Below are 17,913 nucleotides of genomic sequence, written 5' to 3'. Positions count from 1 at the left end.
TGAGAGCCGGATGACCTCACAGAGGCAGCTGCACTTGACGGTGTGTGGCTGGCACCTGTGGTTTGTCCTAAGGCCTTGGGGGAACTCTAACCAGGGTGTGTGGCCCTGGGAGAGGAGGGGGTACACCTTCAGGAATAAACCCTGGAGGACCAGTTGAGAGATAGGGCTGAGCGATGACAGGGCAGGTCCTGACAGAGATTTTACTGGTTTCTGGGGTTTGTTCCTCATCGCCCTTGCATTCCCCATGGAAGCCTCAGCGAGGAGGACGGCCCAAGGGATGGAGGAGGAGTGAGGGGAGGGATGCGAGCTGAGGTCCTGGGGCTGGTGAGAAGGAAGAAAAGCCGAGGGTGGGTACTGGCAACGCCTCCTTCCCCAGATGCACAGGCAGCGCTCTCCCTACCAAGGTTTCTGAGAGACCTGACCCCTCACTATGAGCAACTCTAGGGCAGGGACGTTGCACCATGTGTGGGAATGAATGAATGAATGAATGAATGAGTGAACGCATGAGGCTGGGGTCCCCCTAAATGTGCATCATGGTTGGCAAGCAGCTATGGCTACTGCTTCAAGCACCGAGAGCAGAGCCCCATCCGCCAAGTCTCTGCAGGACCCTCAGCTGACTCACAGGATCTTGTGATGGGGAACCCTGACTTCCTACAGGACAGCGCTTTGGGGAGTGGCCCTCAACACGCTACCATTTTGCACCTGGGGGCTCCATCAGGGCTCCGGGGCTGATGAAGACCCAGGCCTTTCAGGCGGAATTGATAACGGGAATTTTAGGCACCTTTAAGAAAAACAGGTCTTCGTCTAGGGCAGTGATGGCGAACCTATGACACGCGTGTCAGAGGTGACACGAGAACTCATTTTTTTGGTTGATTTTTCTTTGTTAAATGGCATTTAAATATATAAAATAAATATCAAAAATGTAAGTCTTTGTTTTACTATGGTTGCAAATATCAGAAAATTTCTGTATGTGACACGGCACCAGAGTTAAGTTAGGGTTTTTCAAAATGCTGACACGCTGAGCTCAAAAGGTTCGCCATCACTGCTCTAGGGCCATGGTGGGATTTTCCTGGGATGGGAAGTCCTGGGTGCAGTGCTGGTGGGCGGGTAGGGGGGCAGCAGGCTGCTTCTCTTACTGATCCTGGGGTTCGTTTCCGAAGACTAATGACAGCACACGATCAAATCACCGCCTTGGCAAGATGTGAAGCACCATGGCCACCACACTTGTCCACTTAGCATTCAAGGTGTGTGCCAGGCTTCCCTCCTCTGCCAGCCACACCCCACGCCCCCTCCAGCTCTGCAGCCACCAAGCCAAGCTGCTTAGAGTTCTTGGAAGGCACCAGGCCTCTCTTCCCAGTCTTTGCTGTGCTGTTGCTGCCCTTAGAATGCCATTCTCCCCCCCCCACCTCGCCAACCCTCCTTTGTAGGCCCGCTCTCCTAGGGCTTTCCCGGAACCCTCCGCCTTAGGTTGGGGATCACGTCCTTGCTCAACACTCCCTCAGCCCCCAAGGAAATGATATTTTTCTATCTAAAGTATGTGTGTGTATATATACATATGTTTTTGAGCCCAGACCTGCAGCGAGAAGGGTAAGATGTACAAAATTCAGAAAAGTCAAACGTACCTTCATGTCCCGTGAACACCTCATTTAACTAGGCTAACGGATGGCACCTAGGAGCAGGGCTCCGAGCCTGCCGACTGCCCTGCCCTGGCACAGGTAGCAACAGGGGTAAACGCGGGAGTTTTACGTTGGCGTAAAAACAAGCGCTGGGAATGGCAGTTGTACCTCAGTGACACGTATACAGACACATTGTACATAAAATTAATTCAGATAGAAAGCACGGCTTCTTGGTAGACTCGGCGGCAGACAGCTCCGTGGTTTCGGCCGCTTACCTTGGTTTTCTTGTCGTCGGTGCCAGCCCCGTCTTTGCCTTTGCTGACCATGCGAGCTGAGGAAATATAAAACGAGAATGGACGTTACACCCATTTGCACGGCTCCTGGACACGGCTCAGGGCCGTTAGGCCTCTTTCTCAGGGTGGTGCCACCTGCTTTGCTCAGGTGGGCTCAGTGGGAACCACTGATTTTCTCTCCCCTGGAACCTGTTAGGCCTCTCGCTGTTAGTATCAACACAGAACGCTGGGGTCATTGCTTGGCGCACCCTGACGAGGGCAGCAGGCTGGCCGAGGGTGGGGACATGCAGAGGAGACGCAGAGGCAACTTCCGGGCACACGTTGGCACAGGGAAGGCAGGCCCTGCCTCTCACAGGCTCCCTTCCTGCCTCTGCCTGGGCCAGTCCCCCCCAGCTGGGGCCAACTCCTCTCCCAGGAGGGGCACTTGGAAGTCCCAGGGCCACCGATGGGGCAGCCTAGCCAGGCTCTGGCCCCTGCAGGACTCCTGCTCATGCTGTCACTCAAGGGTCAGGGCCAGCCCCTCATGAATGGGGGCTTTGGGCACCAGCCCAGCTGTTCTCCAATGAGCCCAACCCGCAAATGACCCAGCCCTGGAGGGTCTTCTCACCACCTGGTGGCCCTCCCAAGGGGTTAATCCTTGATTTCCCCAAATTAGCTCATAACTGGTTACCATCGAACATCCTACAGATGACCTCTGGATTTTAGGACTAAACCATTGACCGCTTTTGTGTTTAGAAAGCCACACCCCTTGGTGAAACCAGTCTACTGGTCTACCAGGGTCACCTCTGCCTGACCTTCTCCTTCTATTGACATTCATTGTTGAAGATTGATTATAGATTTGTCTTTGATTTCAATATTGTAGTCCCCTTGCCCCAAGGACAATGGGGCCTCTTGGAGCTGCTCGCTGGCTACGGAGACTGGATTTTTAGAGTGACCAGCATTGATGAGCTGGCCCAGAGGTTTTCAGACTTTACCGTGATGAATCACCAGGAGAGGTTATTAAAATGCAGGTTCCTGAGCCCACCCTGAGACTCCTAGCCAGGGTCCAGTACCTGGTTCACAGCCTTTGCCCACATCAACCATCATGCATGTCACAACCAATGCGTCTGCTAGATCAGCATTTCCCAAATTGGGGGACTACTGAACAGGCCCTCTTCCAGGAGATGTAAGCAGATGAGATCAAATAACTTTGGGGAATTCATACTATGGGTCCTTCTCAGAGGGTCAACATGTGCATTAGATTATTAAAGACTCGGGCAAGTCCTGCACCTGCAAACCCTATTTAACTTTGTTTAGTCTAAGCTGACTGGACCATGGACACACCTGTCAGCATCCAGTGGACCAGGATTCTATAAAACACCGTTTTCAGGAAGCGGTGTTGTAAGGTGTCAAGCCACAGTTATTTGCCTCCTACTATTTTGGAACTTAGGATATTTTAAAATGGACATAGGATTTTTTTTTCCTGTTTTAACTTTTAAGGGATTATAAATTTATTAGGTCATCTGGGTACCAGATGGGTTGAGCTCCAAAATGGCACCAGCCTCTGTTTTAAATTTTAAATACAGCTTCCTTTATCGACGACATTTCCAAGTTCTCTTGACATGCAGGATCTAATAAAAACTTAACAGATGTTTGCCATTGACAGCTTCAGTAGCATCCATGTCTGAACCCTGAAAATAACCCTAAAATGCTCAGGGCCCTAACTGTATGGATGCACCTGATGTGACCAGGAAGCCGCCTTGGGTTGTGCACTGTCCCCTCCCTGACAGATCACAGAGACCTCGACACTTGGGAACCGCCCCTCCCGTCTCTCCAGCCCCCAAAGGCGACTGTGGTCTTGCTTCCTAGGGCTCAGGAAGGGGGGTGCTTTGAACAGGAACATTTTGTTCCTGCTCACTCCCTCCTGCGGGGTGGGTGTGGGTGGGGTCGTTGTGTCACTGGCTCATTGTGGGCTGTTGGCCACCTCCAAGCGCTTGTGTGTGTCACCTGCCGCGCGTGATGCATTGTCCACTGACAAGAGCAGCAGGAGGCGGGCTCGTGCCCTCTGCGTCTCTGGGCCAGGAGGTTTCGCTCCAGAACCTTCTGGAAGTCACTGTGGTGTACAAGGAAGAGCTTCCTTTCCGAGCAGACCTACCTGGATTCTGAACCTGGCTTGGCCATTTGCGACTTGGTAACTTTCAGTGAGTTACTTTGCCTCTCTGAGCCTCAGTTTTCTCATCTGCCAAGTGGGCTAATGACACCCACTTGGGAAGGCCGGGAGGGTTCTGACTATACATTTAAGGCGCACGATAGGCCCTCAAAAGTCGGAGCAGCTGTTACCCTCTCCGGAGTGCGGCCCACCAACCTCCCGTGGGCTGGTGGACTGTGCGGATAAACCAAGTGGCCGGGGGACTGAACAGGGCAGGAAGCGCTGGGCGGGGGTGTTGGTGACATGCAGAACGGCGGGCAAGCGTGAGGGGGGCACGTGCGTCCAGGGCCTGAGGGCAGGAGGGGGCCACGGGAGGGTGAGCGGCGGGACCCAGGCGGTCCGCTTAGTGGCTGTGCCTGGGAACCTGGAAGCGGCAGGAGTCACGGGGGCCAGAAGCTCAGTGGCAGTGCCCGCAGCCCGGGTGGCACACGGGGTTCCGGGAAGCAGCCCAGGGGCTCTTGACACAGACCTTTGAGTTGAGGGACCCGGCTGGCGGGCTTCCCGGGCAGCCCAGCCGCAGGCTGCTTTTCAGGTGGTTCTCGAAGGTCAGTCTTTTTTGTGTCCTCTCCCTCAGAGGGGCTTGGGGGCTCTGAATCCTCTCCAGGGGCCCCCGGAGGGGCAGCCCCGCCCACATCCACCTGGGAGCCTCCCTGCTCCTTCTGCACGTTGGCTTTGATTTCCACGTGGAACGTGAACTCGGGGGCCCCGTCATGCCCTTCCACAGGCCTCGCGCTGGGCCCCTCAGGCTCTGAGGCCTGGGGCTCTGTGCAAACTTTGGGGAGGAAATCGACACAGAGGGGGATGGCACCCTCAGCTGGGAAACCGGGGGTGCCAGTGGCTTCTCTAGAAGCTGTCTGGGGGGCTGGCCCGCCTCGGGTTGGGGAGCTCTGCAGACCTGGGGAGACCTGGGAGGGAGGGGAGACCTGGGAGGGAGGAGAATCCTGGGAGGGAGGGGAGTCCTGGGGCGAGGACTCGTCGATGTCGCGGTCTTCATCCACTTCCTCACCCGCCAGCCTCTCTTTGCCCTGATGCCCCTTCAGAGGCGGCCCCTCCTGGCGCAGGCCTCCCAAAGGCTGGTGCTCCAGCAGCCCCAGGCCACGGCGACTTCCTGCTGTGTCCTCGGGTTCTGTCCCCAAGGGCGGGTCCGCGGCTTCTCTGGGGCCCTTGGGCAGGATGGGAGCCCCAGGTACGTCGGGCATGTGCTGGCGGGTCAGACCAGGGGTCCTCAGGCCCGTGGCCGCGTCTCCATGACACCTCGGCTCTTTGAGGACGCCTTCCTGGACAGCCTCTGTCTGCAGATGCCCAGGGGAGCTGGGTTCCAGGAACGCCGGGGCCTCCTCGGCCTGGGGCCCTGGCTTTGGTCCCCACTCCTGGAGGGGCTCCCGAAGGCCTCCTGTTGGAAGAGGCGGTGGGCAGATGGGATGATGCTGAGGACGGTGAGAGTCTTGGGCTTCTGGCTGTTTCTCTCCCTGAGGCAGCACGGAGACCCCAGAAGCTTCTCTGCCGTGTCCAGGCTGAACCTGAGAGCTAAGTCCATCGGCCAGGGGCCTCTTGGGCACCTCCCTCTGCTGACCAGGAACTCTCAACTCCTCTGGGTTTGAAGAGGCAGCGGTGGCAAAAGGTTAGCAAGGGCTCATTGATTGTTTAAGAGGGAGCACACTTGTTTGTTGCAATAAGAAAAGGACATTTAAACGACATCACAAGCCTGCACGCACTGCGCTCACCCTCGTTGCTTTGGTCTGCTTGGAATGAAAGCTCTCTCAGTTTATGCTGGGGGGTAGGGGGTGGGGTTGGGGGGGCGGGGTGAGCACCTCCCCTCTGCGGGCCTGTTTTCTCACCTTGGACCTGGTTAGTTCCAGGGCCCATCTAGCATTGGTGTAGGCCCAGACACTTCCTAAAGCCAGGTGGCCTCAGTGGTGGTGCTAACCATTGGCTAAATCCCATATCACTTTTTGGAGAAAAAAACAGCACCTAGTTCCTAGCTATTTTGCAATCTAGAACCTTCCACATTACACAGTAGACGCTGAAGTTCATTTATGCAGCAAATGACAGCCAACAAACCCAGCCTGCATTGTCTCAGAGGTCTCCATTTCCTAAGAAGAATCTCTAGGACTTAAAAAAAATTAAGTTCTTAAAGGTTGTATGCTAAATGATTACAGAAAGTTGCTTTTCTTGAACACAGCAGTTTTGGTTCCTGAGAAGAAAATCATAATAGGGTTTGAAGTTTGCACAGAAGAAAACGGAAAAGAAATGGCCTGTTGGGGATCTGGTTGAGGGAGGCCTTGCTCCTGGGACAGACCAGAGGGCACAGCCTGCAGGGAGAACCGCCCGTCACACATCCTTGCGTTTCTGTTGGATATTCATTCCCTCTACGCCAAGTGGGACAAGGCCAGCTTTTTTTCAGAACACTAAACACTTTAGGGTTGACTCAGAAATAGTGCTGGGAAAAGCATGTTAGAGCTCTTTCTAGATCCGCACAGCCCAACTTTAATAAGTACCACCCCCTAAACATCTGCTGGGCCTGTGACGTAGGGCCCAGGCCCAAATTCTCTCTTCAGGGTCGAGTCCGTCTGAGACTTGCCATCTCCCTCCTCCCAACCCCCAAGGCTTGGCAGGCAATTCCAGCCACTGACCTTGAGTCACATGTCCAGCCGCTTGGTCTTCCAGGTTGGGGGTGTCTCCGATGCCTGCTTCTTCAGCTGGTTTATGTGTCAGCAAATGAAGGAGAGAAGAGCAGAGACAGTTACTGTGTGCTAACAACAAAGCTCTCCGCACCTCTCGGTCGTTTACTGAAAACATTAGAAAAAAAAAAAAAGGCACCTTTACCAGTACTGAGGGGCTGTCCCTCTGACGCGCTGAACATGTTATTGCTGGGGATGTTGACTACACAAACCCCTTACACTGTACAGGTGACCTCAGTCCGGTAGGAAAGACCTTCCCCACAGTGGGCCAAGGGTTCTGAGGGCCCCACTGGACAAAGACACACAGGGTGGGTGAGGCCAGAGGAGCAATTTGCTGCCAGGCACGGCCAGGGGACCCGTGTCCGGGTGTTGAGTCCCAGCCCCAGCTCGGGGCAGAGGTGGAGGGAAGGGCTAGGCATGGGCTGTGGAGTCAGGCTGGGACTCACACCCAGGTGCCATTAGTGACTTCACCTCTGCGTCTCCATTTCCTTACCTAGAACCCCAAGGTGACGATACCGGTTCTACTCCTACAGGAGAGCGGTGAGGATTAACCCAAGAATTTGTGTGAACGTGTTTAGCAAAGCGCCTGGCATACAGCAGGTGCCCCAGAGCTGTTTGGTTTCTTTTCTCCCAACCACGGGAAACCCTTGAACTGCATGCCCAGAATAGGCGCCTCCTGGTTCGAGGGAGGCCAGCAGTGCCAGTGATAGCTTTGGGGCGTCTTAGCAAATCAGCCCACACACAGAAGACTGAGCAAAGGTTTCTGCACATTTCAATGGTGCTGAAATCAATAAGCTTTAACGCAATGCCAATTTCAGCCTCATAATAAATCAGGATACTGCTACAGGACAGTGAGTATAACTGTCCAGAAGAAAGAGCCCACAAAACCAGTCAGCCATCCCATGCGCTGGCCTCAGGAGCCCAGTGACAGAGAGCCCCCTGCCCCCCGAGAAATGCCTGTATGCTGTTGGCTGGGCCACCAGTCTTTTCTCCCACACCTGCAATGACTCAGCCTCTACACCTAAGACAGAAATGACAGGTTACCATCCCTGGCCACACGGGCCCACCACGGAGAGCACGGAGGAGGGAAGGGGAAGACTCCCTGGTCTCCGGATAGGCCCGTGACGGCCTTGTAAACACCCACCCACTGGCTGTCTCAGGGCAGCTGTGGTGAGGGGGGCCACGGTGAGCTCAGGAAACTCCCCATCTACCAGCTTATAGCACAACCGCCCTCTGGGCCCCCGAGCTGACACTGTGCTGCCTGTGAGGTCTAATGGTGACAACTCCATGTCATTTGACGATACTGTCTGGGAGGCGCAGCTCCAAACAGATTCGGTCTGAGTTTCTGTTGAGATTACGGAAGGAAAACTCAGTGACAGCAAGTCCCGCTGAACGGCACAGATCCGGGAGACAGAGCACACGACAAGCATGCCAGGATGATGTCACCATCGTGGCCCCGGGAAGTCGGCAGCTTCCACAGGCCAGCGCAGGGCTGTGATAGCCTGGCCCTGGCACCAGCTTGAAATTGGAGGGTGCCGAGAACTTCGACGACCCCCAATGCCAGCAAAGGAGGCCTCCGAGAAGTCAGAGGGAGGGAGGGCGTGTGACCGTGGCTGGCCCAGCACATCACTATACGGCCTCTCTGTATCCTTGAAGCCCCAAGAGGCAGGGGCTCCCACCCCAGCACGGCAGTGATTCTTGCAGTGGGGCGGCCACACGGCACCCCCAATAGGACCTCAAATGACAAGTGTTCAGGGGGATACCAAGATACAGCAAATGGAACCTGCCAGTTGAGGTGCCAAGCGAAGGTGCCTATTGTCCAAGTCAACAGCTGAGCCTCTAACACCTTCTGCCTCATGAGGAGGCAAGAGGATGGAGGGGAGGGTATCTCTGAGGAGGGTTTCTTTAGAAAGAACAGATTGGGGGGCCATGTAGACACCCCCCTACCTCAGTCCCAGTGAAAGGGGTTCAAGGCACCCCTTGGAGACCCTTGGTGAGTGTCCTCTATGGTTAGCGCCATGGCGGGTGCTGTCAGAACCCTACCTCGGAGAGTAGAGGAGGGGAGAGGCCAGCCCTGCTTTGGAGGGTGGACAAGGAATATGGTGGAGGCCCCACTGTCAGTCTGCAGACCACAGTTTGGGCAGAGAATGTCCGTGTGTCTCCCTTAGCGTTCCTATGGGTCAGGGCAGCGTCCGTGTGGGGATGCTCTAGACTACGTCCAGCAGGTCCCCAGCTGGAGCAAGCGCCTCTGCAGAGGTGAGGCTGCAGGTAGATTGTCACCCCGAAAGGAGCAGTGGAGAGGAAATGTCTGCCTGAATCAAGTCCAGGGAGGAACCTTCGGAGGGATGACCGGGTGGGAGGAGATGGGAAGAATTGAAAAAAGGTCCCCATATAGAGAGAGTTAGCTTTAAACTCCGCAGAAAGCGTGCAGGCAGCGGCCCTCGCAGTGCCAGCCAGGAAGGCTCTTCCTGCCTCCCATCCTCCCCCTCCCCAGCCCAGAGGGGAGGGGCTGCAGCCTTGAATGAGCTCTGACCTTTCCATGGAGTGGACCTTCTGATCGGCATTTGCAGACTGTGTTTTGTGATTAATGAGACGAAAATCTTTTTGGTTACCTAGGAGTGAGGGAAACTGTGCTACAGTGTTCACTTCGGGCAAGGGAAGGGCCCCCATTGGATAAAGAGTGAGGGAAAAACACCAGGGGACTCATGATCTCATCCCACGAGTCCTTTCTTGGCCTTCAAACCGTCTTCCCTGTCAAGGATGAGGCCTGCTGGGCTTCGAGAACATTCCTCTCCACCCATCTCAGAGGACCAACTCCAAAAGCCGAAGCTGCTTGGAAGCGTGGCCCTGCTTGGCCCGGCGTGGGGTTCCCACGAGTGGGGCCCTGAGGAAGGCTGTGGCTTCCCACGTGGCTTCGGTGAGCACCGTCCTTAGGAAGGAAAGACACTCCTGCCTGGGACAGGTCCCCACTCCCCATTGCTGGTGAAATCCTGTCCAGAATTCTTCTGCGTTTCTTGTCGAGCACACTCCCACCACCAAGCGCCTGTGCGGTCTGCACGTCAGCCCAGGGTAGGGGACGCGAAGGAAATGCCAGCGGGAGCTCCGGGCTGGGCTAGCCGTGTCCTCAGGGCCCGGGCAGCTCTCGGTGACTCTGGTGGCCCCGAGTCCGGAGCTATTTCTGGTCGGTGCCTAGATGTCCGAGCTCCTCCCCATCGCCGTGTGGACAGGACAGCGGCGTCATGCCTGTTCCATGCAGACACGTGTGACAGGAGGGTCGCAGGACTGGATGCTGGATTATATGCTGAACTCCTCAGGGCTTGTCCTCCAAAGGTGTGGGTCGGCCATCTGGACCCTGCTGCACACTCAGTGCTGCCGGCGGCAAACCTGCCCCTGAGGGTGAGCCTGTCGCTGGGTCTGCCGCCAGCCTGGCTCGGCGCACCCTGTGGAGCGGATGTGCTGACCGGGACAGGGAGGAGAAGCTAGAAGGGAGGCACAAGGTCCTCTCCCCCGGGAGGCTGGCAGACGGCCATGGAAGCAGCGGGACATCCAGGTGTCAAGCTGAGAACACCCCAATTGTCCCAGGAGCCGGTGTCCGCCCACATTCCCGCCTCACTCTGAGATGAGCACAACCCCACGTGCACCCTTTCCTGCAGCAGATCAGCTGGGAATCCAGCCCTGGGGTCACCCTCACCTGTGGTTCCTTCTGGGATCTCCGTGTGGGGCTGAGCAGCTGCTTGCTTGCTGGGGCCTCCCTCATCCACTAGGGGCGCTGTCACGTCTGGAAACCACTGAAAATCACCTTTGGGGGGCCCGGGATGAGCTGTGCCAAGCCCCTCACCTTGCTTCGTGTGCGGCAGCAGGGCAGGGAGGGGAGGCAGGAGGGAACTCAGCCGCATGCAAAAAAGCCACACCACAAAGCAGGTCCAGAGCCACCCTGTCTGACATCTCCCGGGAAGCACATTAATATTCTGCTTGAGTGGCACCGGCCCATGAGACGCCCAGGCCCTCTGCCAGGAAAGCCAGGGACGGCCCTGTGTAGGCACGCAGTGCAAGAGACTGCTGGGGACGGTCCCGGGGAGAGGTGAAGAAGAGATGTTGAAAATCAGATGACTGTTCACAGATGTCTGATCCTTAAGGTGGTGCAGGAGAGGAACTGGGTCTAAGGCAGGGCAGGAACTCTGGGGTTAGGGATAGGGTCTACGGCTTTGCTGTGAGTCCTTTGTCCTCGTTGGGCCTCAGTTTCCTCATCTGCAAAATGGGAGTATCAACTCCAGGTGGCCTCCAAGGTTTCCTCCAGCTGGCCCTGTCCCTGAGCCCATGACCCCTGATTAAGGAGCACAGAGTCCCCTGGGTAGTGAGGAGCAGGCCCGTGCTGTCCGGGGTCAGGTGCTTGACCACAGGACTGGGGCGGGGCCACCTTCAGAGCAGAGTCCGGAGGTGGAGACCCCCCACCAGGAGTTGCTGTCGGTCTCTCACTAAGGTGAAGGCTTCTAATCGGCACTGGTCCCCGAGCAATGCCCTGGTACACTCCCAGGCAGTTCTGGGTGAACGTAAGGAGTTGTCAGTGCGGGAAGCTGTCCAAGGGCCTGATCAGTTTAGACAACTGGAGTCCATTTTAATTACGGTCTCGGGAGCAGGCGGAGCAGCCTGGCCCAGCACGACCCCTTCCCTGCCGGGTGGGAGCTGAGCTCTTGGGACCCACACGTGCACAGGGTCCCCAGAGCAGCGAGACTTGTTGGAAGATTCTTCCAGAACACCGTTGATGGGACACTGAAAACCATGATGTGGAAGGCTGGCCTGGGTTCTGGCATTAGCGTTTCAGGACTTTCTCAGGGAGGTAGGCAACTTGTGCAACTGTCCTAACAAGATCAGCAGGATGTGTCTTGCATCACTGGCTCTAAGGAGAGAAAAGAGCATTTGGCCTGGTATTCTCTTCACTGGGCTAAGAACCTGGGGGTGGGGGGAGGGCCATGCCCACTGTGTCAGATGTACCCTTAGACCAAGCAGTTGGCAGGCACTTGACAGTCACTTTCAGAATTCATCCAAGGTGAATGCTGGGACCAGGTTCGCATCCTGTGACACACAGGTGCAGTAATGGGCAGGGCCTGGAGCAGTGCTGAGAACAGAGCCGGGAGCCTCCTTGGGGAGGATGAAGAGATGGAGGTGCAGATACCATGGACAGGTTGCTCAAAAGCCATTCTCAAGTCCCTTGTCTCTTGATTTCTCCTACTGAAGAGGCTGTAAAGCAAAATATCTGGTGGCCCAGTCTCCCTTCCAGCCAGGGGTGGGCTGTGAGACTCGGTTCTGACAAATGGGACACAAGCAGAAGCTGGCCAGGTGGGGCTTGCAGAAAACCTCGTGTTTTCCTAATTAAAAGAGAACACTTTGGATGTCAGGGCTCTTTTGGCCACTTTGCTTTGCTACTTTCTTTCTGTTTCGACGGCAGATGTGATGCCTGGAAGTGCAGCAGCCATATCGTAACCATGAGGCAATATAACCGTACAGGATGGGAGCAGATAAAGACGGCGGGACACTGATGAGACTGGGGACTGCCCAAATCTGGGTATCTTATCATGTGAGACAAATAAACCTCTTCAGATATATGCCTCCATTCCTTGGGTTTTCTTTGACCTGCAATCAAATTCAGTCTCGACTGACATAGATGGGAAGCAAGAGCAGGTGGTCAAAATCGGGACCAAGGAGCACCCCAGGAAATACATGAGGAGCTTTATAATAACCTGGACAGCAAATGTCTAGAGAGAACAGGTTGGAAGATGGGCTGGAACTAACATGGTGGCCAATGTCCAGAGGCCCAGCCAAGCCCATTGCTCAAACCCAGAAGGACACTGAACCAAGACCAGTCCCAAAGTGTGAGCTCGGAGCCAGGCGTTGACTTGCTCCTCTCCTCAGCCACACGGCTGCTCTGGGACCTGGTGGCTCATGAAAGAGTGAGCTGGGTGGGGGTTTTGCAGAAGTTTGGGGAGGTCAATGGATATGAAGCAGGGGCTTTGAGGAGTTGCTTTGCCGCAGACCCCAGTCTCTGCAAGTGTGGCTGCCTCAAAGCACCCACACGATGAAGGTGCCCATACCTGGCACCAGCGAGCAAGGCATCAAAGCAGGGCTTGGCTCCGCCAGCATTCCTGAGCCAAGCCTGAGCCATCCTGCAAAGCACTGAGCGAGTGTATCTCTCAGCCAGAGGGAGAGGCAACAGCAATGCAGCCAGGAAGGGTGGCACACATGGGCACAAAGCACGGCGACACGCAGGCTGGTGCATGGGAGGAGCTGGCTGGATGGAGCAATGAGAGGAAGGAGGCCCCACCTTTGGCTGTCGGAGTGCTCTTAGCATCAGCGGTTTCAGATCTGTCACCGGTGGGTGTCCGCAGGGGAGGCTCTGGAACATACACAGTGAGTCCCTCAGAATGGCTGCCTCTCCCACCCCCACTTTGGACCTCAGGAGGAACTCAGGAGCAGTTTGTTTTGAAGCCAGAAGTCACTCAGTATGGAAGCCAGAGGGATGGACCATGGCCACATGATAAAACCACAAAGAGGCCCAACTCCCTACTCCTCCTCCCCCCCAAACACAATGGTGCCCCACACCAGGGTCATTGGGTACAGACACAGGTGAGAAGTAGTTGGTCTTGGCGAGAGGAGACAGTGCCTTTCAATCAGCTTGTGGTTCCAGCTGAGGCAGGGCTCTCCTGACAGATGGCGGCAGATACCAAAAAGCTACGCCCCAAGGACCTGGGGCCTCATCTCTCCTGGCCGGGGAGACTCATGGGAGATCACTGCCATTAACGAGGGGCAAGCAGAAAACACCTGGAAAACACTCAGCGCTCCAACTCCTTCCTCTGAAAAGGAAGTAGCTCAGGGCAGACCCAGTGCCCGCTTCTAACTGGACAACCGGTGCCTGGACTCCACCCAGCTCCTCTCATGGAAGGGTCTCTAAGTACGGGCTAACCAGCCTTGAGTGACACCTGGAGTGTCAGCCTTAGTTACTTGGAAGAAAACTGTCCTTTCAGAACCCGAAGCCAGGAAGCTCTGGCGCCCTCTGGGAGAGCCACTCCACCCAGTGTGGGGGCAGCCGTGGGGTCGGTTTCATGATAAGGGGCTGGTTCTGTGCACAGAACGGATGAAAAAAGGCAAGTGGAGTCCTAGGGCACCGTGGGGTCAGATACCCCGGACCCTTTGCTAAAACGCTGTCCCAGGACACCAGCCCTGGCTGTGCCCATCCAGTCAAAGAAAAGCTAATTCTAAACAAGCCTCCAGCAGATGTAGTTCCCTGGTCCCCCGGAGCTTGCAAAAACCTGCAAACATCATGCGGACTGTCTGCGGAGTCTTATTACTAACGGGCCTTGACTGGCAGGGCACCGGCACATATGGGCGTGACCAGGTCTCTAACATCTTGTCCCCAAACACCCCTGCCCCCAATCTGTCCTCAGCCTGCAACCCTTATCATCTGCGTTATCCTTGTTAAATTTCTTGGAGGTGGGAAGGAAGGGGAGGGGCTTCTTCCGAGTATCTTATCTAGAAGGTATAACCAGTTAACCCATTAAATGCCTTTTCTTCATTAGGATGTCTTATTTGATCCGTTAGCCAACTTGCACCCTTTGCAGCTCTCTTTGGCTGCACCTAGTCCTTTCCCAATGGTTAGCACCTACTTAGATAACGCTCTGCCTAGGATTTTACATGTGGTTTCCTGTCATGACCCAAAGCAGTCTCTGTCACTTATCTAAAGTGTCGCAGGTCAAGTGGCACCTCTGCCAAGGGGCACCCCTTGCTCCCCATATAAAAACAACTCGTTCTAAGTCCTTAGCAGCAAGAACAAGCCTGACGAGAACTATGGAAATCTTTCAGGTATTACTGCTTCCTTGGCAAGTATATTCTCCGGGTAAGCAAACTACCTTCAAATGCTTTCCTTTCCCAGCAGGGACAAAAAGGTTGGCTGCTTAAAAACTCGAATATAAGTTGACCCTTAGACAACACGATTTGAACTGTGTGGGTCCACTCACATGTGGCTTTGTTTCAGTAAATACTGTAAATGTATGTTCTTTCCCTTATGATTTCCTCAATAACATTTTCTTTTCTCCAGCTTCCTTTTATTGAAAGAATACAGCATGTAACATAGAACATAAAACAGGTGTTAATCGACTATTTATGTTATCAGTAAGGCTTATGGTCAAATAGTAGGCTGTCAGTAGTTAAGTTTTTTTTGGGGGGGTGGGGGGTCAAAAGTTATATATATATTTTTGATGACTTGGGGGATTGGCACCCCAAACTCCCAAGTTGTTCAAGGGTCAGCTGTATATATATATATATTATAATATGTCCGTTTGGGCCTAGAACTTCTGATCATGTTTCATGTGAAAGAATGGAGTAGTTTTAGCGAATATACTTTAGGCAACTCTGAGACACAAAATAACTCAGTCAGCTGATTCTTACTGTACAAATTGAATTTAGTTTTCCCTTTAAAAAATAAGACTGGTGAAAACTGCTTTTTTTTTTTCTGGACTTAAAAAAAAATGAGCTTTTTATTTGAGAACAGTTTTAGATTCACAGTAAAATTGCAAAGATAGGACAGAGAGTGTACCCCAAACCCAGTTTCCCCCTTATTCACATCCTTCATTATTGTACATTTGTTGCAACATAATCTATATTTTTCACTTAATTTTTAAACCAGGCAACCCTAAATAGAGCATCATTTTTCATTGGCAGAATTCATCCGGGGCAAAATTCAGCATGTTGTGATTCTAAGTTGGATTCCATCCGTGAGCGTTTAATAAAGAGTTTAATAACTGAAGTTCCACGGGGACCTGGCAGAGAGTGACGAGAGGCGTGCGGGGCGGGGGCTGGAGGGCATGTGTGGGCTCAGGTCCTCAGATGAGGGAGAGCTTAGGGCCCAGCAGCCCTCCACAAAGAGCTGAAACTTAGCAACTAGGGCTGGAGCCAGGCTGTGGCCTGCAGGGAGGTCAGAATGCACATTTCTTGTTACCATGACACCAGGTAGGGAGTTCAAGGGCCCATTGGGAACCCATTCCCCACCCCCACCCGCATCCCTACCCTCCCATCACTCTTTCTGGCTGGGCAGCCTCTGAGCCCAGGGAAAGCAGGCCCACTCTGCCTCCACTTCCTCCAACCTGGAGCCCGCGTGTCTAATTTCCAAGCTCCTGTGACTCCAATGTGTTCTCTGCTTAAACACATACAGAGAGGCCAGCCTTTGAAATAAGGCCCCCAGTGAGTCCGGAAACCTTTCCAAGACAGAGACTGTTGTTCCTGCACCCAGGGCACCTCCTGGTGACCTGCCTCTTCCAGGGAGCCCTCCTGGATAGATGCACCCAGGAAAGGTCGTTTCCCACCTAGGAGCTGCACCGCTTCTATTCACCATCCCACACCCCAGGCTGCAAAGTGTTTTTAAAATGATTTTTACCACTAAAAGAGGAAGTAGACTGCTTGCCATTTTGTCTCCTTAGGAGTAGGTCTGGAGGGCAGGGGCAGGGTCCTCCTCACACTGAGGCCAGCTCGGTGCTCCTGGCGGGAATCAGGCCAGCATGTGGAGCGGAAGAGAGGCTGCGCATTTCCTGAATTTGGTGGCCAGACAGTGAAATGAGACATATTTGTTTGGAATGGGACAGGAGGAGGCCAAGCTGATTTGCCCAAAAGACTGTATTTTAGAATATGCAGAAGTGGATGCAGTTTATTAATGCAGGTATAGTAGGAATCCCAGCGCTAACTAACGTGCCGAATAGGGCCCAGGCAGGCCTTCGAGGAAGAGATGAAGCTAATGTGTAGGGCCACGTATTTTGCATGCTAATGAGTGCTGCTGATTTATAGGTCAACAGGTTGGGTGTGGTGGCTAAAGACTCGAGAGAGCACCCTGTACTGATCAGACTGACGCGCCCTGCAGTCTTTGTCACACGGCATTCACTCGGGTGGCACACTCCCCTTTGGAAAGGTACGTTTTCAAAGAGCGTCACATCTGGGTTATCTTGGCTCATTCAAATGATGAGGCGTCTCTCTATTGACAATCTAACCCAATAAAGTGCTTAAAACTTCTTTAAGAAACTGGCTGCAAACCCTTCCTGCCAGCCTTTTCCAAAGCAAGCAGACCGGCTGTGAGTCCCAAGGCCCCGGCCTGCCGTGCAGGGGGTGCACTCACCTTTCAGGCCGTGGTCCCTGTCGCCCTCGTGGTCCTGCAGCAGTGTGTAGCTCCCCTGAGAGGGGAGGTCTTTCCTGTCCCCAAGCCCGTAGGTCCCGGCATGATCGTCCATCATGTTGAACTCCTGGCGGGGCTCAGTCATCCTGGTTCAAGGCCCACCTGGGGAAGGAAGATGGGAGGTTGAGGCTGGGATGTTGAGATGAGGCTAAGTGCTTGGGGGGTGGTGGTGGTGGTGGTGGTGGTGTGTGTGTGTGTGTGTGTGTGTGTGTGTGTGTGTGTGTGGAGTGGGGGTCAGGGAGAGTAAAGTGCCATCTCCCTAGTTCATCGCAGACATACCATGACCTCCCCACTGACCTCCCCAGCAACCTCAGCCTGAGCTTTGCATTCCTGCCAAAGTGTTATTTACATGTATGTGCACCTTTAATTCACAAACATCACATCAGTTCATATTTGAAACACCAGGTGGACAGTGCAGCGAGCCTGACTTGTTATGCCCAGCACTCGTTCAACTTCAGTAAGAAGTAAATGCTGCTGACTAGTTTAATGTTTTGTTGTTGGTTTGTTGTTGTTGTTGTTGTTTGCAGAGGGTAGGACCAAACAGGAGAAGGAAGGCGTCAGCAGACACCCCTGGTAAGGACACTGAAGTAGGGAAAAGCACATGTTGTTCAACCTCATGCCAATAACTGCACAGCAGAACCACCTCTTGATCAGTGTCCTGACTCCCCCAGTTCTGAGTTGGGTAGCCCCCCGCCCTGCCAGGAGGTCAAAGCTGTGGCCTCCACTCCCCTCACTGGCACCCACCAGGACCTCAGCTGTGCATTCTGAGGGCGGGCAGGGATCCCTAACAGCGCCCGGAGCGGGTGTGAGGCTCGGAGCAGCATCACCCCCTTCCCGGCAAAAGCCCAACAGAGCGCGGTAGAAATGATATTTACTCAGGCGCTGTTCTCATCTTCAGTGAGAATATTTCTTTATTTAAAAACTA

General features: G+C 54.3%; 1 protein-coding gene across 11 annotated transcripts in view; it reads right to left on the bottom strand.

Annotated features, from left to right (window-relative positions):
• The window catches only part of MAPT (microtubule associated protein tau), a 76,692-nt gene that overhangs the window by 22,876 nt on the left and 35,903 nt on the right, over positions 1-17,913 (bottom strand). For 3 of the 11 annotated variants that reach the window (XM_070394846.1, XM_070394849.1, XM_070394852.1), the window contains exons 2-6: positions 16,932-17,090; positions 13,098-13,169; positions 10,470-10,556; positions 6,731-6,796; positions 1,892-1,947 (exon numbers count right to left, since the gene is read on the bottom strand). In XM_070394846.1, the coding sequence (XP_070250947.1) occupies positions 1,892-1,947; positions 6,731-6,796; positions 10,470-10,556; positions 13,098-13,169; positions 16,932-17,073 (423 nt within the window). In that variant the 5' untranslated portion in view covers positions 17,074-17,090. Of the gene's footprint in view, positions 1-1,891; positions 1,948-4,566; positions 5,491-6,730; positions 6,797-10,469; positions 10,578-13,097; positions 13,170-16,931; positions 17,091-17,913 lie in introns of all 11 variants that reach the window. The other 8 variants (XM_070394847.1, XM_070394851.1, XM_070394854.1 and 5 more) reach the window with 4 other exon arrangements.

This window comes from Myotis yumanensis, unplaced genomic scaffold, assembly GCF_028538775.1.
Source record: "Myotis yumanensis isolate MYYU_CA2020_CCGP unplaced genomic scaffold, mMyoYum1.0.hap1 SCAF_16, whole genome shotgun sequence".
NCBI classification, from domain to species: domain Eukaryota; kingdom Metazoa; phylum Chordata; class Mammalia; order Chiroptera; family Vespertilionidae; genus Myotis; species Myotis yumanensis.
The sequence above is the reverse complement of the archived record's forward strand: the minus strand, read 5'-3'. Positions and strand labels throughout refer to the sequence as shown.